The sequence below is a fragment of the Microtus ochrogaster genome, chromosome 6 (genome assembly GCF_000317375.1).
Source record: "Microtus ochrogaster isolate Prairie Vole_2 chromosome 6, MicOch1.0, whole genome shotgun sequence".
Lineage (NCBI taxonomy): Eukaryota > Metazoa > Chordata > Mammalia > Rodentia > Cricetidae > Microtus > Microtus ochrogaster.
Window position 1 is genome coordinate 83874406 of NC_022013.1, and position 22564 is coordinate 83896969.

General features: G+C 39.3%; 1 protein-coding gene across 2 annotated transcripts in view; it reads right to left on the reverse strand.

The window, feature by feature from the left end:
* Lin9 (lin-9 DREAM MuvB core complex component) overlaps nt 1-22564 on the reverse strand; it is a 49377-nt gene that overhangs the window by 10162 nt on the left and 16651 nt on the right. Inside the window, exons 5-12 of one of the 2 annotated variants that reach the window (XM_026779619.1) lie at nt 19979-20112; nt 17959-18084; nt 14538-14695; nt 13401-13534; nt 12063-12182; nt 11690-11788; nt 7451-7531; nt 458-583 (exon numbers count right to left, since the gene is read on the reverse strand). In XM_026779619.1, coding sequence (XP_026635420.1) covers nt 458-583; nt 7451-7531; nt 11690-11788; nt 12063-12182; nt 13401-13534; nt 14538-14695; nt 17959-18084; nt 19979-20112 — 978 coding nt within the window. Of the gene's footprint in view, nt 1-457; nt 584-7450; nt 7532-11686; nt 11789-12062; nt 12183-13400; nt 13535-14537; nt 14696-17958; nt 18085-19978; nt 20113-22564 lie in introns of both variants that reach the window. The other variant, XM_005348963.2, reaches the window with a different exon arrangement.

Below are 22564 nucleotides of genomic sequence, written 5' to 3' on the forward strand. Positions count from 1 at the left end.
TCAATTCCCAGCAACCACATGGTGGCTCACAACCATCTGTAATGAGGTCTGGTGCCCTCTTCTGGCTTGCAGGCATACACACAGACAGAACATTGTATTCATAATAAATAAATAAAATATTTAAAAAAAAATTTAGAGCCTGTAAAAGGTGAAGGTAAAAACATTAAACTTCAAATAATAAAACGTGGAGGGAAAGTAATAAAAATCAGGCTGGGCATGATGGTACACATTTAATCCCAGCACTTGGGAGGCAGACGCAGGTGGATCTCTGTGAGACCAACTTGGTCTACACAGTAAGTTCCAGGTCAGCCATAGCTATAAGCTGACACCCTGTTCCAAAAAAACCAAAACAAACCAAAACAAGCCAAACCAAACCAAAACCAAAACAAACCAAATCAATCAATCAATCAATCAATCAATCAATCAATCAATCAAACAAGCCATACAAAGCACTGACCTCATAGCAATACTGCTGAACTTTATGCAGAACTTTGTTCAGGTCCTTGTTCAGCTGTTCAAGCTCTAGAACAATGGTTGCGTATCTCCGCTGAAATTCAATACCAATGGACATGGAATATGATTTCTAAGAAGAAAAAAAACAGATCTGAATAAGATTTTGTCTTGTTAATGCAATTTCAATAATCTAAAACAACCAGCAGGCCATTACATCAGCCTATAGTCAGTGACACCATTCTTTGGGGTAACAGTGTGTTATTAGGAGATTGTCCTTGTTCTTAGGAATGCATGATCTCTGCCATTTACTCTTCTCTCTCTTTTATATTTATTTGGTTGCTTTAAATTATGTGAGTGTGTATATGCACATGTAAATGCCGGCACCCATAGAGTATAGGATCTTCCTGGAGCTGGAGCTGCAGGTGGTTGTGAGCTGTTCGTGGTTGTGAGCTGCTCAATGTGGATGCCAGGAATTGCACTTGGATCCTCTGCAAGAATAGTATGCACTCAAAAAAAATAGTATGCACTCTTAATGACTCAATCATCTCTCTTGCTCATTGACTTTTATTTATTTATTATGTACATAAATGTGTTCTGCCTATATGCATGCCTGTAAGCTAAAAGAGGGCACTGGATCTCATTGTATATAGTTGTGGGCCACCATGTGGTTGCTGGGAATTGAAGTCAGGACTTCTTGAAGAGCAGTCAGTGCTCTTAATCTCTGAGTCATCTCTCCAGCCCCCATTTACTTCATTTAATGAAGATTTTATATACAGAAAATTTATATGAAGCAAACACCTCATTGACATCAGAGATGGAGTAGGATCTGGTGGTGCCCTCTAGGCTCCAGTCTTGCTTTGATCCAGTATTTCCACACTATATCCCATTCCTTCCCTTTAGGAATGCTAAGTTGTAAATGTGTAGTTTGCTTTTTGATTTAACAAGGGGTTACAATTAAGAGATTGTATGTAGTTTCAGAAGAGGCGTTGGACTTTGAACATGTTGAAGAAAGACTATGGGGACTTTTGAAGTTGGTCTAAAGTAATTTTGTAGTATGATAATGGCCACAAACTAACTGGGGCGGGGAGAATGGAATGTAGTAGTTTGAATGAGAAAGCTCCCACAGGCTCAGATATTTGAATGTTTGGTCTTTAGCTGGTGGCACTGATTAGGGAAATGTAGGCGGTAAAGCTTTGATGGAAGAAATGACACTGGGGGTGGGCTTTCAGAGTTTCAAACTCCATGCCACTTCCAGTTAGCTTTCTCACATTCGAGTTTATGGTTGAGGATGTGATTGTTCAGCTGCATGTTCCAGTCACCAAGATGGACTCTTAATCCTCCAGAACCATGAGCCCAAATAAACACCTTCTTCTGTAAGTTACCTTGGTCATGATGCTTTATCAGTCACAGAGAAGCACTAATACAGATAATCCAGAAGTAGGATTGTGGCTATCAATGACCAGCTGCGTTCTAGGAAGACCAGTAGCTTATCTTCTCACTGAAGAATGTATGAACACTTCCTTGCACACTAACCAATACTCTACACATGAAGATGGAGAGTTATATGGTCAGTCTTCACACACTGTAAACTTTTAAGATTTTTATTTTTTTGTGTATGGGTGTTTTGACTGTGGTGTTATGTCTCTGCACTATGTGTGGAAGTCCCCATAGAAGCCAGAAAAGGGAACCAGAGAAATAAGGGGCACCACTGTAATGTAACATGTCAACTGACAGATTATGCTTTAGAGAGAGTGGGAACAAGTTCTGACAGACTCTGTATGAACTTCCTAAATGCTAGAATGAAGTCACACAGCTGTAACTTCATGCTGGAAAGTTTAATGTCATAGGGCTGGGGTACAGCTCAACAACAGAGTGCTGGCTAGCATATGTGAGGGCCTGGGTTCAGTCCCCAGGATAGGGGGAAAATTGTAATGTTGGATGGCCTAGAATATGCTACATACACTAGGCTGGTTTTGAATTCAAAGAAATTTGCCTGCCTCTGCCTCCTGAGGGCTGGAATTAAAGGCATGTGCTATCATGGCCGACATTATCATCTTGTTTTTTAATGCTTTTGTTTTAACTGAAGTTTTAATACAAAATTGCACAAACATACAATCTAATGAATTACTGCATAGTAATCATACCTGTGTAAAAACATGCTCACTTCTCATAAACATGACAAGTGAAATAAAAACACCTATTATGCAAAGGCTTATACACAAATGTTCACAGCAATTTTAGAGAAACTGAAAATTGGAAAAACTCCAAGTGCTCATCCGTAGACGAGTGGATAAATTGTGGGATACTCATAAAGGAAGGTGCAGCTCAGTGGTACAAGTGTACGGCCCTGGATTTGATTACTAGCATTGAAAGGAAAAGGCAACTGTTTATTTCAAATCCTGTCACTAAGTATGTGTATCTCAAATTTGTTATGCTGAAACCAGGCATGAAAAGCGCTCAGGCATACTGTATGATTCTATTTATACAAAATTCTAGAAAATATAAGCTAGTCTTCACCCACGACGACATAGTATGTCAACGGCTGCCTAGAAATAAGGGTGATATTAGCAAAGGACATTTTAGAGTAGCAGTAAACAATTTCCTCTTTAGCAGAGCATATGGTAATGGTTCACATGATCAAATGTAAATTTTAAGCAAGTATACCTGATTGAGCATCAATTCTATCTCAATAAAATTAGGGAAACTAGCCAGGCGGTGCTGGGGCACACCTTAATTCCAACACTTGGAGGCAGAGGCAGGTGGATCTCTGTGAGTTCAGGACAGCCAAGGCTACACAAAGAAACACTGTCTCAAAAACCAAACAACAACAACAAACAAAAATTAGGGACCTAATAATATGGTAACCCACCTAGGTCAATTAAGAGAACACTGACCTCCTATAGTCCTACCATGTTGTTATTGTATCTTTTCTCTCCAAAGGAGCCATTATCACATTACCATAAATTCACAGTTTTGTATCAAGTTTACTTGATAAAGTATGGCAAAACAGAATATATTATTTGCTTTTTTCATGTTTTGAGAAGGCATTTTGATATGTAGCCCTGGGTAGTGAGGAGCATTATAGGAAGCAGGCTGTCCTGTGATCTGAAGTGATCTCCCTCCCTCTCCCAAGCACTAGTTAGGGCTGAGCCACCATTGGTGAGATTTATCCCCCACTGCAAATATGCATATCAGTTCATCTGTTGCTATATAATACTCCTTAGAAACCAGCGATCTACAGCCATGCTATGCTCTCCTTGCTGCTTCTAATATAAGCCATTACACGGCTGCTGTGAATGCCTAACAAATATGGAGACTTTTAATGGATAAAATAATCCAGAGTTGTGGAATAGAAAGTTTTAACTTGTTGAATTTTCACCCATCTTTGGTCTTTAATAGATATACATGCTAACAAAGCACCCATACACATAAAGTAAAAACAAAGTTTTAAAATAAAATAAATGAAATCTTTAAGAGCATGATGGATGGTATCTGTGTACTCCCATTACTCTGATCAATAACATAGTCGAGCATCAGATTTTTGGGAAAAGTCTCACTTATAAACCACAATCTTCCGGCCTCTATCTCTGTGCTATCATTATAGGAGTGTGCTATCACACTTAACTGCAAAGCTGAGTATTTTTAAAGACATTTTGGAAGTACATTTTAATATTTTTCTGTGTAAAAATTTCTGTCTGTTCAACCCTCCTTCCTGTTGTCTACTGGGCTGGACATCTCCCTTCTTCCCTCCCACCTTCCCTCCCTCCTTTCTTTCTTCCCTCCCTCTAGGTTCTTGAGACAGGCTCTCTCTGTATAGCCATGGCTGTCCTGGAACTCGTTTTGTAGACTAGACTGACCTCGAACTCATGAGATCCTCCTGCCTTTGCCTCCTGAGTGTTGGGATTAAAGGTGTGCGCCACCACTACCACCACTACCAACATCTTTTTCTTACTGGTATATAGCTGTAAATGTTTCCTTTGACATTGGTTTGCCTTTCAATTTCTGTTCTTATATCTTCTGTTCAACAAAGATACTTAATTTCAGTGTAGGTTAAATTATCAATCTTTTCTTTTATGGTTACTGTTTTCTATATTTACTTAGTCTAAAGAGTCCTGCTCTAAAGTCATAAATATAATCATTTACAGTCTCTTAAATTTCATACTTCTTCTTTCCATTTCTAGATTTAAATTCCCACTCATTTTATCTATAGGAAAAAGTCATAGCTGAATCCCCTACACTGTTCTGATAGCCAATTAATATCACTATTTCAAAGATTCCTTTCCCTGCACCTTGTCATGAATTCATGTGTTTGTATGGGTGTCTGTTTCAATCTGTCTGTCTACCAGTACCGTCATCGTCAGTTACCCCGGCATTGCCCTTGCCAGTTACCCCGGCACTGTCCTCATCAATTGTCAGTTACTCCGGCACTGCCATCATCAGTATACCGCTGCCTTCAGTTACCAGTGCTGTGGTGTTCAGTTTGTCCAGCTACTATGGTCTTCAGTTGCTCTACTACTGTGGCATGTACGTCTGTGTACCATGTATGCCTAATGCTCAGGAAGGTCAGAAGAGACCGTCAGATCCCCTGGATCTAGAGCTACAGATGATTTTGAAGCACCATGTAGGTGCTAGGAATCAAATCCAGATCCTCTGGAAAAGCAGCCAGTGCTCTAAACTTCTGAGCAATTTCTTTAGCCCCCTATGTATTATTTTAATATGCTTAAGACATATTTGAATAATTTAAATAGAAAAGACATATTGAAGTCAATTAGCTCAAACTTTCACTAACTTACCAGTACTATATAACTGATCCAAAAAAATCTACTTCAAAGCTATACTCTGAAAAACTTCATCAAATTTTTTGGGGGTTGGGCAGATGGGCTCACTTGGTAAAAGGCTTACTGCACAAGCAAAAAGACCTGAATGTAATCCCCAGCACACACTGCCTTGTAATACCCAGAACTGGGCAGGCAAAGACTGGCGGGTCCTTGGAATTAATTAGCCAGCCTACCTGAATCCATCGGCTCCCGGTTCACTGAGAGACCAGACCCTATCTTCAGACATACAATACTGTGGAGAGTGATTGAGGAAGACACTTCACACATACATGTAAACATGAACAGATATGCAACACACACATACACAGAGTCGAAAACTACACTTTTTGGGGGGCTGGGTGAAAAGGAAACTTTAAGAGATTAATTTTCTTTGTAAAAACATATACTTTGAACAAGTACTATGTTCATCATTTGAGGTGAAAAGCAGTGACTACTCAAATTATTTGGTAAGATTAAACATAAATAGCTTTTAAATTACTGAAAAAGGATTAAATAATTGTGAGTGTAGAGACTAGATAAAGAAGGGTAGATAAAAAATCACTACTAGTTAGTATTAAAACACCTGGTTAGAAATAACTGACATTTAGTGTTTTTTTTTTTTTGTTTTTTGAGACAGGATTTCTCTGTGGAGTCCTGAAACCTACACTTTAGGCCAGGCTGGCCTTGAATTCAGAGATTCGCCTGCTTCTGCATCCCAAGAGCTGGGATTAAAGGCCTGTGTCACCCATAGCCTGGTTAGTTCAGTGTTTTCTATCTGATGTTTCTTAATAGAAAAGAAAAACACTTGAATATACCTTTGATACTCTTAGTTCGTTTGCACTGCCTAAAAAAAAAAATCAGTGCAATTAGCAGAGTACTAATCGTCACTGGTCTTTTGAACAATTCAGGTGTTAGTTAGCTCTTTCATTACATATGAGAGTGCATAAGGAAGGATTTTCTCTTTTTGTAAACAAATACTATTCCATAAAAATTTAATACCTGTTGCCTTCCTTTATCCTAAATATCTGAACGTAAGTTTATGTTTTGTTTATTTATACATGTCAGGGGCTGGAACATTTACCTACTCACCCACCCTCCCATTCACTCACCCATCCACCCACCTATTTCTGTTTTGGTTTGAATCTAGGTCTCACTGAGATATACCCGAGTCCCATTTTATTTTTGTTTTCAATCCCTTGATAAGAAAATAATCTTGCTGGCTGTGGTTGCTCATATCTTTAATCCCAGCACTTGGGAGGCAGAGGCAGATGAATACCTGTGAGTTCGAGGCCAGTCTAGTCTCTAAGAGCTAGTTCCAGGACAGGTTCTAAAGCTACAAAGAAACCCTGTGGGTGGATGGGGGGGGGGCACAACACTTCTACTCATTCTTTCTTACAAATAAAATTGACTTGATTTTTTGGACTTATCTGATTAATAAAATCTTTGTCAAGTTAACTTAAATATGACATTTAGCTACCTTATTCTGAAGCACTTTAAAAAAGCTGTCATTAAATCTTCCTTAGTAAGATGTATTAATCAGCCCTAGGAACTCTATACTTGTATAAATTGTTCATGAAGCTAATCCATTAATCCTATGCAACTGAGTTGTCAGTGATCTAATGGGTAAGGCTCTGTATCACACTGCTGACTTACCACCATGTATTGAATATAGTAAGAAAAAGTGAAATCAAATAATGATTTAAAGTAATATTTAGGGCTGGAGAGATGGCTCAGCGGTTAAGAACATTGCCTGCTCTTCCAGAGGTCCTGAGTTCAATTCCCAGCAACCACATGGTGGCTCACAACATCTGTAATGAGGTCTGGTGCCCTCTTCTGGCCTTCAGGCATACACGCAGAAAGAATATTGTATACATAATAAATATTTTTTAAAAAGAGTAATATTTATTGCAAGCCAGTGTAGTGGCAAATGCCTATAGTCCCAGCATCAGGAGGCAAATGCAGGAGGCTTGCCATAAGTTGGAAGCCAGCCTGGTCTATACAATACATTTCAGGCCAGCCAGGGAAACATAGTAAGACCTGGTCTCAAAACAAAAACAAAGAAAGATGCCTCAAAGTTTTTTTATCCCCCGCTAGAAGGTTATTTAAAAAAAAGATTAGAAGGCCTCACCATTTTAAGATGAGACAAGTAAACAAAGTAAAACAAATCCTTAAATCCTTACCAGTTTTTCTGCTTCTGTGTTCATCTCCCTTAATTTCTTGATATGTTCTTTTTTAATCATGAGAATTTTTGATAATTTAGTCTGTAAACAAAAAGAGAAATGTTTTAGAATAAATAGAAACATTCAGGTATATCAAATTTTCAGTTTTCACTAATATGTTCTAATGATATATTTTAGTCTCAATATAATTATGACAAAGCATTTTACTTTACACATGCACACAGTAAGCAAAAGTAATAGTTTAAACTCAGCATAGAACATACATTCAAATTTAGCACTCAAGATACCATAGTATCCTGAAGCAGGAGGACCATAAATTTAGGCCATCTGAGGCTACATAACAAGTTCCAGGACAGCCTAGTCTACATAATGATAACCTGACTTAGGAAAGAAAATATTTTAAAATCTACTGTAATTAGAGGTGGTGAGCTGTGCTACCAAGCCTGACCACCTGAGTTTGACTCCCTGTACCCACATGGTGGAAGGAGAGAACTAATTCTTTTTTTTTGTTGTTTTGTTTTCAAAACAGGATTTCTTTGTGTGTTCCTGGCTGTCCTGGAAATCACTTTGCAGACCAGGCTAACACCAAACTCAGAAATCTGCCTGTCTCTGCTATGTGGTGCTGGGATTAAAGGCAAAGCACATGCCACCACCTGACAAAAACCCAGCTCTTCAAAGTGGCTTTCTGACTCCTAGAAGCAGACCATGCACATGTGCCCTGAGTAAGAGAAGTGACTTTGTAAAAGAAGGGCTTTGTTGAAGGAAAGGGGAGGGGAGGAGAGAGAGCACTAGTAACAAACCAAAATGATAGTGATACAAAATGTGGATGGGCTCTGCCACAGGCGCTGAATTCTGCACATGTATATAGCCATGTGGCTACTTTAAAGTTAAAATAATTGGGCCATTGAGATGACTCAGTGGGTAAAGATGCCTGCTATCAAACCTGGGGACCAGAGCTCAATCCCCAGAACCCATACGGCGGAATGAGAGAACCGACTTCCCAGTTATTCGCACTGTGACACACAGTGTACTCATCTACCCACCTCTAGTACACACAAAATAAACAAAAAAGTAATGGTAAATAATTTAAAGTCCACTATAATTAGGATATGTTAAAAAGGATTAAGGAGTTAACCTGGGACACACTCACATACCATCCATCTGGTTCCTCAGATCAGCACCTGCCCACCTAGGACAGATGGTGGGTCAGGCTCTGGAAGTGTACCTATATGGTTCCCTAGTGCCTCTGCTGCAATGAAGGCAGCTGAACAGCTCCAGCTGCTATGTTCAACTGTGTGAGGGTTTCCCAGGCAAGATGAAGATTTGAAATAATCGGTCTGTAAGGTTCAACATGACTCCAAGACAACAGTGAGTAATTACAAACCCTTTCAGACCTAATTTCTATTCCTCTCTGCAGTCAAGTCTTTCAGACATTTCTCAAACCTCTTTGCCTGAACCAGGAAGTGTTTACATACAAAGCCTCTCTAAGCCTTCCTGGTAACAACTTTCCACTTCTGCTACTTCTCTGTATTTGTATGAGTTTCTACTTCACAAACATGACTATTTTATACACTGGTAGGAAACATAAAATAGTATAAAAACTTTGTAAAAAGTCAATCTGAAGGGCTGGAGAGACGGCTCAGCAGTTAAGAGCACCAATGGCTGTTCTTCCAGAGGTCCTGAGTTCAATTCCCAGGACCCACATGGTGGCTCATGACTGTCTACAACGGGATCTGATGCCCTCTTCTGGCACACAGGTATACATGCAGAGCACTCATTCATAAAATTAAGTAAAATCTAATAAAAAATTAAGAAAAGAGACAATCTTAAGTTTTCACAGCTCAAAATGAGCAATTTGTAGACCATTAGGTACAAAAACTGCTAAGAAGAAAAAAGCAAAGTTCTTAAAGTTAAAAATCCTTAAATTCACAGTGATATTTTTTTTAAAAAATGAAGCAGTTAAGTAAGCAGCACTATAGTCTTCAGTTGCTCTACTGCTGTGGCATGTATGTCGTGTCATGCCTGGTGCTCAGGAAGGTCAGAAGAGGGTGTCAGATCCCCTAGAACTAGATAATTTTAATCACCAAACTCATTTTGTTGAACTAGGAAGCAAAGAGAAAGCACCAAATATTTATCTCTGCAAATTACACTATAAAGTAACAAAGAAAACATATTAGGTATTCTGCCCCTCCCCTTTTCAAAGTACGATCTTGCCATGTAGCCTAGATAGGCCTAGAATTTGTTAGGTAAACCAGACTGGCTTCAAATTAAAAAAAAAAAATTATTTATCCTGTATACAATATTCTGTCTGTGTGTATGCCTGCAGGCCAGAAGAGGGCATGAGACCCCATTAGAGATGGTTGTGAGTCACCATGTGGTTGCTGGGAATTGAACTCAGGACTTTTGGAAGAGCAGGCAATGCTCTTAACCTCTGAGCCAACTCTCCAGGCCCCCTGACTTCAAATTTTCAGTGATGCTCTTGCCTATGCCTCCTGAGTGCTGGTCCATGCCTGGTGATGCTTTTCCTTATCCAATTATTTCAGCTAACCAGCAAAGAAAGAAAAATAGAAAAGCCGGGCAGTGGTGGCGCACACCTTTAATCCCAGCACTCGGGAGGCAGAGGCAGGCGGATCTCTGGGAGTTCGAGACCAGCCTGGTCTACAAGAGCTAGTTCCAGGACAGGCTCCAAAGGTACAGGGAAACCCTGTGTCGAAAAAACAAAAAAGAAAAACAAAAGAAAAATAGGATGAAATGAACATCTCAACAATCTTTTAAAATAAAGATCTGTAATTTATTTTTAATTTTAAAAACTTTTATTGTATGTACCAGCGTTTTGCCTATATGTATGTCTATGTTCCACATGCATGCAGTGCCTGCAGAGGCCAGAAGAGGATGTTGGAACCCCTGGAACGGGAATTACAGACGGCTATGATGGCTATGTAGGTCTGGGACTTGAACCCTGGTCCTCTGAAGAGGCACTGAGTGCTCTTAACCATCTCTCTAGACCTCATATTTGCAACTGTTAAGTTTCAAAACCCTGGGATGAAAGGCTGAGGTGACTATTTAACATATCAAAGGGGACACTGACTGCCAGGTTCTCCCTGCCTCCCATAGTTCCTACCTGTTACAGAGTCCTTCTGGCTGGCATACCCCCATAACAGGTAAAGACCAAGAGGTGCTAGGAGAACCTGGTGGTCAGGTTCACTTTGATGTGAATGGGCATCTCAGCCATTTGTCCTGGGGTTTGAGACCTATCAGCAATATAATGAATCAATGACTAACTCATTACAGAAAAATGAAACACAATCCCAGCACTAAATAGATGGCACAATACACCAAACCCCTTAAAACTGGGCTGTTAAAAGGGGTGGGGGTATCACTGTGCTCCTGAGCTGAGTCGGAGAGATAGAGTCCTGGCAGTTTCAAATACTCCAGGGAGATACTTGTAACCATCCCTTCGCCTACCAGACTACTGATCTAGAGACAATGAAACAATGGATTGTCAGAACTTCCACAGGAACCAGCATGCTGGAGAAAAGAAAAGTCCAAGATAACCTGGTGCCAGTGGGCCAGGCAGGGGATTAGCGCTGGTGGCTGACCTCACAGTAAAACCACCCTGCACAATTTCCCTGGCTTTAGTTTCATCTTTTCTTTCTGTCTTTTTGTTTTTTTTTGAGATAGGGTTTCTCTGTGTATCTCTGGCTGTCCTTGAACTCACAGAGATCTGCCTGCCTCTGCCTCCTGAGTGCTGGGATTAAAGGCATGAGTCTTCACTGTCTGGCTAGTTTCATCTTTTCTATAGAACTGTAACACTGCCTCAGGAAGGGCAGAAAGAAAGTAGGAATCTTTCCCAGGTTTGCCCAAAGTATAAATAAATCCATATATTTCCTTCATCAATTTGTTTCCTTTTATTTTGTTTGGGTGATGAGGATAACAACAAAGGCTCACTGACTATAATGAATGCACACTCTGGTGAAGGACATTACACATGTGAGAGGGGGTTATGGGAAATATCTTTATAGTCATCCTAACTTTGTTATGAACCTAAAACTGCTCACCCCAGAAAAAAGCCCCAAAACAAAATAAAAACATCTACAAAAAAATCAAATACATAAACACCAATAATGATATCAGGCTAGCAGACAGTAGGGCAATGTATACTGAGGCTCCCCTGGCTTATAGTTCTCCTTGCGTATTTCTTTCAAAGATTGCTGCAAGGGACAAGTCTTGACTCACCACCTGGATAAGGAATTCTACTGGAAAGCCTCCTAACGTCTCCGTGTCAGAGCCAGAAATTTTACTTCTCCAAGGTGACTGTCCTAATAAAGGATCACTATCCTGTGGGACAGAAAGAATCATCTAATCACTGACAGTATCTTTAGATAAAGTAAAAATTCTGTTTAATTAAAATTACATTAAATCCAATAACAAAGAAAATAATTCCAGAATTGGAGGAACTATTTGCTTATTTTAGTATCTGCCAATCAGTTAAAATAATATAGATAGTGGTAGCTTCTCAAGTCCTGAAGTAGTTGTAGTATGTGCTTCGTGAGAACAGTTTATAATTGCAATAGTTACATTACTAAGGGCATTTCATTTCTATAATACTTACCGTAATTGGTGACTGGAGAGGAGGGGTATAATGTAACCGTGGAGGGGTCACAAGAAACCGAGAAGGCCGCTGTTTTTGTCCAAAGGCAGCAATTGGCATTGTATCATGAGGCTCATTACTCTTTGGAAAAGAGAATAATGCATAAAACTTGGAGACTTTGTAAACATTGTATATCAATTTGAGATATAGCATCTCACTAATCTGGTTGTAGTTATAGTCTTAAAATTAATTTATTTAGCAGTTTTTAGGGCCTTTCACATGCTAGGCAAGTACTACCACTAAGCTGTATCTTCAGCTATTATTATGCTAAAAAAACATGTAAGACTGGGTATGTAGTTCAGTGATCACTAAGCCCTGGATTCAATCCAAAGTACACTCGAGAATGTGAACACGAACACACACACACACACTTCCACAACATTACAAAACAAGACTGAGAAGAAGTTCAGCAGGTTAATGCGTATTAGAGCATCAAAGGACCTAGATTCTAGTCTCCATTTGACTGAGAAACAAAACCCAGTTTCAGAGCCTTAAATAAGTTGATGAATATTATGGCATTTTTATTATGCGAAAAGTGAAGGCGCTGGGCTGCTCAGTGGGTACAGGCACCTGCCACCAAGCATGATGACCTGAGTTAAATTCTTAGGGCCCAAATGGTGGAAGGACAGCAGACTCCCACAAGTTGTACTTTGACCTTGTTGTGGTATGTGTGAGCACAAGCACACACACGCACATACACACACAAAATAAATAAAAATGTAAATGTAATTTTTGTTTTGTTTTTTGTTTTTCGAGACAGGGTTTCTCTGTAGCTTCGGAAGCTGTCCTGGAACTAGCTCTTGTAGACCAGGTTGGCTCAAACTCACAGCTTGCCTCCCAAGTGCTGGCATTAAAAGTGTGCACCACCACTGCCTGTCTATAAAAATATAATTTTAAAAAGTGAAGATATTGACCCTACATAAATGTGAGAACAGAACAGGAGAAAAAAAACACTGAAAGTCCAAGAAGTTACTTCCTATTTTAAATTTAGGACTTACCCTAATGGCTAGAATGAAAATGTGTAGATTCCAAGATTACTTGGTCAGCAACAATCATTCTGTCACAGTAAGACACTGTGTGCATAAAGCACAAGGGAGGGTCCTAGTTTTTGGAAATGGGACATAAGTACAGTTCTCCAGAGATCTAGTACACAGGGTTGGGGAATCACAAGCATTTTGAATTGAAATCTCGATTCTCTAATAAAAGACAATTTATAAAAAAATACTAAAATAATTAAAAGGCACAAAATACAAATATACTATAAAATATTGTAGTTAAGTTTAATAGAACATTACTCACAAGTACTTCATAGTCAGGAATGGTGTGAGTCCCAAGCCCTGTTCTATCGAAAGTTACTCTGTAAGTAGCATTTAGAGTGTCCACAGCATCTATCTGACCAGTGAACAGACCATCATGAACACCACGCAATCGTGCTGAGAAAAGAAACAAACACATTATCATATTTAGTACATGCAAAGAATTGTCAAATAAACTGTTCTAAACACGTCGATTAAACCATAAAAAATACAGTATCACTATCTACTAGATTTAACATGAGCCGGGCAGTGGTGGCGCACTCCTTTAATCCCAGCACTAACATGACTGTGTACTTTATTTTAGGATTGGAGAATTAACAAAGCTTTTTTGATTCTTAACTTGACACATAAATGAAATCAGATAGCTACCAAAAAGATTACCATTTAGAGGATGAACCTGTAAAAAACTAACAAAGGAACTCTGGATAGCATACTTTTTGTTTGTTTTGAGACAGGGTTTCTCTATATAGCTCTGGTTGTCTGGACTCTCTCTGTAGATCAGGGTGGCCTCGAACTCACAGAGATCTACCTGCCTCCACCTCCTGAGTACTAGGATTAAAGGTGTGCACCACCACACCTGGCTGGATATTATACTTTTTAAAAAAAATATTTATTTATTTATTATATATACAATAATCTGTCTTGTGTGTATGCCTGAAGGCCAGAAGAGGGCACCAGACCCCATTATAGATGGTTGTGAGCCACCATGTGGTTGCTGGGAATTGAACTCAGGACCTCTGGAAGAGCAGGCAATGCTCTTAACCTCTGAGCCATCTCTCCAGCCCCCTGGATATTATACTTTTAAGTGACACATTAAGAGTAGTTTATTTTCAACTTGATTTTATTTTATAATTTATTTTTATGTTATGTGCGTTGGTGTTTGTCTGCAGGTATGTCTGTGTAAGGGTATCAGATCCCCTGGAACAGGAGTTACAGACAATTGTGAGTTGCCATGTGGGTTCTGGGAATTGGACTTGGGTCCTCTGGAAGAGCAGCCAGTGCTTTTAACTGCTGAGCCAGCTCTTCAGACCACTGTTCCTTTACTATAGTGAACTGCTGCAGAGTCAGATGCAGCCTTGGCTACAACTGGCAGGTGACTCAACCACCTGCTTTCACTTACCTGTAACTTTGGTTCCAATTACCAGGGGCAGAGGAATTTCATCGGGGAGATCTTTGAATTGTGAAACATCTGCAACTTTCCTTTGTTGTAAGAGCCGGATTTTCTGCCGTTTCTGTTTTAATGCTGATCTCTCTTCCTCAAAAAATGCAGAAGAACATCTAGAATAAATTACAGACATCATATAAACCAAGCCAGGCCAGGCGTTATAGTACACACCTACTGTATTTATAGTAGGTGTATAAATATAATAAATTATGTTTGAAGTGTATAATCAGATAAATTTTGAGTGGCTGGGGAGATGGCTCAGTGGTTAAAGTACTTGCTATGCAAGAAAGACAAGAATTTGGACCCCCAGAACCTGTGTAAGTGCTAGTTGGGCATGGCCTGCCTTTAAGTACTTAGGAAGGCTGAGATGGGATCCCTATAACAAACTAACTAGAGTCTCAAGGAATAAGGTGAGGCTGAGTGTGGTGGCGTACGCCTTTAATCCCAGCATGCTGAGGTAGAGGCAGGTGGACCTCTGTCAGTTCAAGGCAAGTAATGTTAATCTTAATGACTATTTTAATACTTCAGCTGATACCTGATAAATGTTGTCCTTCATTTCTTTGTTTTTTAAAGGCTTTCTTTACTTGACTTCTCTTGACTTTGGGGTGGGAGACATGGTTTTCATTATGTCACCCTTGCTGGCCTGAAACTCACTATATAACCAACCCATGTTTGCTGTGAACTCAGAGATCTGCTCTCACACCTTTTATGCAAATACAAAATTTAGGATGAACTCATTATAAAAACAAATGTGGCTAGGGGCTTGGAATGTATATTGATGCAGAATGCCTTGTATTTGTCTAATACACTCTAAGACCTAAGTTTGATCTCAAGCATGGAGGCTGAAAGAGGGGAATGATAGTTTTACAGTGCTGTTTTAATTTACAGATTAATTTCAGATGTTGAATCTTCCTTCCCAAGACTATGTGTCTTCACATTTGTTCATGAATAGCACGTGTTACTTTTGAGTTCCTTCCTGGTAGTTTCACTTTTTTCCTTTTTTTTTATATTGTGACTAAATGCAATTTCACCACTGATTCTTTAAAAAGTTTTTACATTTATTTATTTCAGAGTGTGTGCATGTGAAAGGTACAGCATGGTGTGCAAGTGGAAATCAGAGCACAACTTATGGAGGTCTGTTCTCACCTTTCACCTCACCCCCAGGATTGAAATCAGGTTATCAGGATTGGCAGCAAGTCCCTTACCTGCTGAGCCATCTTCCTGGCTTGCATCAACTCATGTGTGTATGTGTATGGTGTAGGAGGTTCTTCTGTTCATGTATTGCTTTTATTAGTTAATGAATAAACTGCCTTGGCCTAGCTGATAGAGCGGAACTTAGGTAGATGGAGAAAACAGAACTAAATGCTGGGAAGAAGGGCAGAGTGAGAGAAGCCATGGATCCTCTGCCTAAGATGGACACCAGTTAGAATCTCCAGTAAGCCACAACCACGTGGTGATACACACATTAATGGAGATGGATTAAACTAATATGTAAGAGTTAGCCAATAAGAAGTTAGAGCTAATGACCAAGCAGTGTTTTAATTAATACAGTTTCTGTGTGGTTATTTCGGGTGTAAGCTAGACGGGCTGCCAGGATAAACAAGCGGCCCTCAGTCCCTCACTGCAACATGTGTATACACACATACAATCATACATATATGTGTTTATAGTGTGTTTCCAAGGAATCCAGAGGAGGAGGTAACACACCTTCTGAAACTGGAAGTTACGAGTTGTTATAACTACCACTTGGTGGCTGAAATGAAATCTGGTAGTCTGTAAGTGCGCTTCACAATGAACCATCTCTCCAGCCCCTCAACTGAGGTTGTTTTTTGTTTGTTTGTTTTTTAGTTTTTAGTTTTTTGGTTTTTTTGAGACAGTATTTCTCTGGCTGTCCTGAAACTCACTTTGTAGACCAGGATGGCCTCGAACTCACAGAAATTTGCCTGCCTGTGTCTCCTGAGTGCTGGGATTAAAGGTGTGAGTCACCACACCCAGCTCAGCTCACAATTGAGTTTTGAAATTAGGGTATTTCTGAAAGTTTATTACTAATCTGTATTATAACTTGACTTTTTTTTTTTTCAAGACAAGGTTTCTCTGTAGCTTTGAAGCCTATCCTGGAACCAGCTCTTGTAGACCAGAACTCCAGAGATCCGCCTGCCTCTGCCTCCAGAATGCTGGGATTAAAGACATGTGCCATCACCACCCAACTATACATTCCTTGACTTTCTTAGGGAAGAAAAAAAATCTTACAAACTTTTTCAATAACTTCATTCTATTGTATACATGTATGAAATTCTCAAAGAATTAAAAAAATCTGTTAAAGGGGTGTGATGAGATGGTTCAGAAAGTAAAGGGTGCCAAACTCTGACTACTGAGTCTGAACCCAGGGCCTGCATGATGGTAGAAGATAACTGAAACCAACTCCCACATATTATTCCGACGTTCACAAGTGTACCATAGCATCCATGTGCGTACAAATATGTTACCTTTGGTTATACAAACCAGTTTGAGTCTGAGGCCAGGCAGAGACAACATGATACTCTGTAGATGGATTGATGGGTAAAATTGGTAAGGGGGGATGGATGCAAAAGAAATAAGTAATTTAATACAGTAACATTGGAACTGGAAAGAAAAAAAATATACATTAAAATAAGAGCTCTGGGGCTGGAGAGATGGCTCAGTGGTTAAGAGCATTGCCTGCTCTTCCAAAGGTCCTGAGTTCAATTCCCAGCAACCACATGGTGGCTCACAACCATCTGTAAAGAGGTCTGGCGCCCTCTTCTGGCCTTCAGACATACAGACAGAGTATTGTATACATAATAAATAAAATAAATAAAAAAAGTAAAATAAAATAAAATAAAATAAAATAAGAGCTCTTTGGGGCTAGAGAGCTGACTCAGAAGTTAAGAGCACTAGCTGCTCTTCCAGAGAGGTCCTAAGTTCAATTCTCAGCAACTACATAGTGGCTCACAACCGAAAAAAAAAAAAAAAAAAGAAATCTTTACAACAGTAATATGTTAAAAAATCTATGATCGGAAAAGATGAAATTTCATTCTAAGAATACATGCACTTACATTCATAGTTTAGTAATATATTATTAACATATAATCAATTATTCTGAAAAGTTATGTTTTGGTACTAGTCATTTGAATATTTAAAAAATTAAGGTACTGCATGTGGTTGAACATGTTTTCTATCCCAGCACTTGGGAGGCAAAGGCAAAGTGGATCTTTGTATGTTCAAGGCCAGTCTAGTCTATATAGTGAATTCCAGGCAAGTCAGACTACATAGTGAGTACTACCCCCCCCCCAAAAAAAGAGCCATGGTAGTACTGATACTATTAACTATTAACTTTAAACAAAAAAGTTATTTTTACCTCCGTGGTTTCCCCATTAGTCGCCTGATTTTTCCCCATTCCACTCTTGTTAATTTTCTTGTTTTCAAATTAGGAAAAGATTCCTTTAGGCATACACAGAAGTCATTATCTCCTTCAAAAAGTGGCCTGTAAAACAAATCAAACTTTTTTATCAGTTAATACTTAATGTGTTCTTTTCTTTTTTTTTTTTTAAGATTTATTTATTTATTATGTACACAGTGTTCAGCCTCCATGCAGGTGCCAGAAGAGGGCACCAGATCTCATTATAGATGGTTGTGAGCCACCATGTGGTTGCTGGGAATTGAACTCAGGACCTACGGAAGAGCAGTCCGTGATCTTAACCTCTGAGCCATCTCTCCAGCCCCAATGTGTTATTTTCTTAAATAAAATCTAAAATATAGCTTCAAAGTCTGGTACAGTGGTCCATGCCTCTAATTCCAGCTCTTGGGCAGAAGAGGCAGGAGAATCGGAAGCCAGAGGCCAGCCTCAGCTACATCACTGTCTGCAGCTACAGAGCAACAAAGCAAGTCTGAGATCAACCTGAATTACATGAAACCCTGCCTCAAGAAACAAAACACACACTCTCATTTTTTATATCATACTAATCACTTCTAAATCATAAGCAGGTGAAATTCAAAGGGTTGAGAAAGGTTCTTAGCAGATGAAACATCTAAAATGTTAAGGCTCTCAGGAATCAGTCTAGATCCGAGGCTCCAGGAGACCATGTATTTTGCTCAGATCTCTGTCTGGGACTAGCCTCTGGCATTACAACTGATAAAGACAAACAATAAAGCTAGAAAGTATCTTTGCTCCAAAGGAAAAGCCATAACCAAGGAGTTCTCTTCTCTGTGGGATTAGCCAAGTCTTAGAACATTGAGCACTCTAGAGGGTTGTGGTAGTTTTGGTGACTCCCAAATAAGCACACCAAGACACCATGAAATTCTCTTAAAAACATCAAAAATTATAAGTTTGAGAAATGAAAGGTTCAGTTTTAATAATGACACATAAACATACATATCCATGAACTTCACAAGCTTCTGAGTAACTAACTAGTTTTGGAGAACAGAAGGGAAGTACAAATCAATAGCCAACCAAGCAACCACCAATAATGGGCGCAGGAGACAGATTATAATCAGAGATATTCTTCAATAAGCCTATTGAATAGTAATTGGATTTCAGCCAATCTCTATATGCTATTCAAAAATTCCCATATAAAGTGTCTAAATACTAGCTGTAAATGAAAAGATGACTCTCCTACAAATGATCTGTCCATTTCTCCGGATTTATAAGACAAATTTTATTTGCTTCAAGTAATGGTGCTTTGATTTTGGGTATCTTCATTCTATAGTAGTTGCTAGTTACAATATGGAAATTATGCTTTCATTTAAAACTTCTCACAAAATGTATAACTTCTTACAGGGGCAGGAAAGAGAGAGAGAGAGAAAACTGTAATAAAAATAGAAATTAATGAAACTGGACTAAGGAATAGAGAGATGGACTATATTGGGTATAGTGGCATACGTCTGTGGTCAGCTATTGGGAGACTGAGAAAGAGGGTCAGTTGAAGCCACAATGGGAGGCAGGCAGATCTACTGCCAGCTCTACCAGGCCAGCCAGAGCTTTAAAAAACAAAACAAAAGAAAAACAATGGAACCCAAGAGTTCGAGACAAGCCTGAGCAACATAAGACCTTGTCCTAGTTCCTAAAACAAGCAAAAGGTTTAAGGGGGGATGGGGTGGCTGGAGCACTGGGTCATCAGTTAGAGCGCGTACTGCTCTTGTAGAGGTCTGGGTTCAGTTCCCACACACAACGGCTCACAACTGCCTATTACTATAGTTCTAGAAGATCCTACATCCTCTGAGTTCTATGGGCACCTGTACACACATGACGTACAGACATAGTAAATAATAAATTTTTAAAAAGAGAGCAAAGTAGACTTACAGAAGAGGTGACAGCTTATAATTGGGAAAAGTTAATTATCAGTTCAAGCAACATTAATGATAAGTGCAATGATACATACTTGTCTATATTTGAATAGAACCACTCATATATGCACCATTTATGTGCTTTGGGAAGCTTGAGTAAGTTCCGTAATCGAAAACCAATCTTCTGTGATGCTTTCTTATCTGGTGTTGACATTGTCGCTGTAAATTTCTACATTAAAAAAAAAAAGGATAAATTATGCTTCATTAAATAAAAATGAACATTTGGAATACTGAATGCATTTTTAAAAAGATAGAGCATATTTAAGTACTCAAAAGGATTCATTAACAAACAAACCTCCTGACACAAAGGTAAAATCTCAGTCTGGCAATGTGGCTCAACAGGTAAAGACTCTTGCTGTTAAGCCTGATGACCTGAGCTCATGGGTCAGCACATGGTGGAAGGAACTGTGACTCTCACAGTTATGTACACACACACACACACACACACACACACACTTTAAAAAAGTTAAAGCCTCAAGTATTATATTCTGAAAAGGAAGTGAAATACTTACTTCCACTATATTTGAACTATAATATAATTTCAGTTTATTATTGCAGGAAAAACAGATGCAAATGAAATATTTCTAGATTTCATGGGTCAGAAAAGACTAGTAAGAACTCCTGTGTGTTTGGGGTACAGTTCTGTGTTAGAGTGCTTGTCTGGGTTCTATCCCTACCAACAAAACAACAACACCAAAAAAGAAAAAAACATCAAAACACTGTTGAGAAGACCAAGAGGGGGAACATGCATGCAAATGCAAGTACACAGTAGGAGAGGCAGGCGGATCTCTGTGAGGTCGAGACCAGCCTGGTCTACAGAGCGAGTTCCAGGACAGGCTCCAAAACCACAGAGAAACCCTGTCTCGAAAAACAAAACAAAACAACCCCCCCCAAAAAAAAACAAACAAAAGTACACAGTAGGGCCGTATAAAATAACAAAATCTGTCAAAGTATAGATAAAACCTTTATAGATCCATATCTATCACCATGCACACACACAAAAAAAGATAAAACCTTTATTCTACAGCACTACTAGGCATGGTAGTGTGTGCCTGCAATTCTAGCACCTAGGCAGAGTCAGGTTCAATGCCAACATGGTCCACACAACCAGTGACAGGTGGTGGGCACAGTCAAGCATCAGTAGAACATAAAAAAAAAAAGTCAATCACAACACAGCACTAAGAATGCCAGAAAGGATCAGAATTAGGAAATTATTAATATAATTCCACGATTATTAGTAAAGCAAAGCAAGAGCAGTCATATGATTGTCTCCACTAATGATAAAGATGTCAGAACAATAATCATTAAAAACAAAGCAAAGTCAGGTGTGAGGTACACAAGTCAAGGTCAGACTTCTCAATATAGCGAGTTCCAGGCCAGCCATGGTTACATAGTGATACCCTGTCTAACAAAAACACACAAACTCCTGTAACTTTTTTCCAACATTAATATTTTCATTGATTATTTGGGAATTTCACTTCATGCACCCCGATTAAGCTCATTTCCCAGTCCTCCCATGTCTATTCCCCCTTCCTTTTGCTCCCTATACCCCAAAGAAAAAGAAGAAATGGGGGGAAAAAGAAAAGAACTAGTTAATTTTGTGTTGTCCATATACTCACTAGAGCACGGTCCAACTTCCAATGACCAGTCCCCCTAAGGAAGCTGACTCCTCCTGCACCCCAGTCGAAAGCCATCAACTGAGCCGAGCTACGCTTCAGCTTCTCTATTAGAATTTGTTTGTTTGTTTGGTTTGAGACATGGTTTTTTTTGTGTAGCCCTCCTGTCCTGGAACTTACTGACCTTGGACTCAAAGAGTTTGGCCTGCCTCTGCCTCCCAAGTGTGGCTAATTATCTACTTCTATAAACACATTTAAAGTTCTGTTTTGAATCTGTGTATAGATCAGACTGGCCCTGATCTTAAGTCAATTGTTCTGCCTGTGCCTCCCAATATAGCAGGCATGCAATATGTAAAGTTGTTAATTTTCTTAACTTTTAAAATTATACTTCCTTACTTATCATGTATGGGAAGGGCACATATATAGAGCTCAGAAGTCACCTTGAGGGAGTTTGCTCCACTACATCTGTCCTAAGGATTGAACTCAGGGAGTCAGGCTTGGCAGCAGGTACCTTACCTGCTCAACCATCTCACCGGCTCCAACATGTAAAGTTTTTTTTTTTTTTCCAGTTTTTTCCGAGACAGGGTTTCTCTGTAGCTTTGGTGCCTCTCCTGGCACTAGCTCTTATAGACCAGGCTGGCCTAGAACTCACAGAGATCCACCTGCCTCTGCCTCCCGAGTGCTGGGATTAAAGGCTTGCGCCACCACCGCCCGGTCAACATGTAAAGTTTTAAAAGTATATTTTAAAAGGATAATCAAACTGTCTCCCTACTGGATGAGAAAAGTAGAATAGTGAATTAAGGTCAAGTTTCATTATAAACTTTTTGTATGTGTGTGTGTACGGGGGGGGGGGAGTGTTTCAATATAACTAAGGCTAGCCTAAAACTTGCTATGTAGATGAAGTTAGTCTTGAGCCCACAGAGATCTACTTGCCTCTCCTCCCTGGGTGCTAAGATTAAAGATATGAGCCACTACACTACTGTAAACTCTTTATTTAAAAAAAAA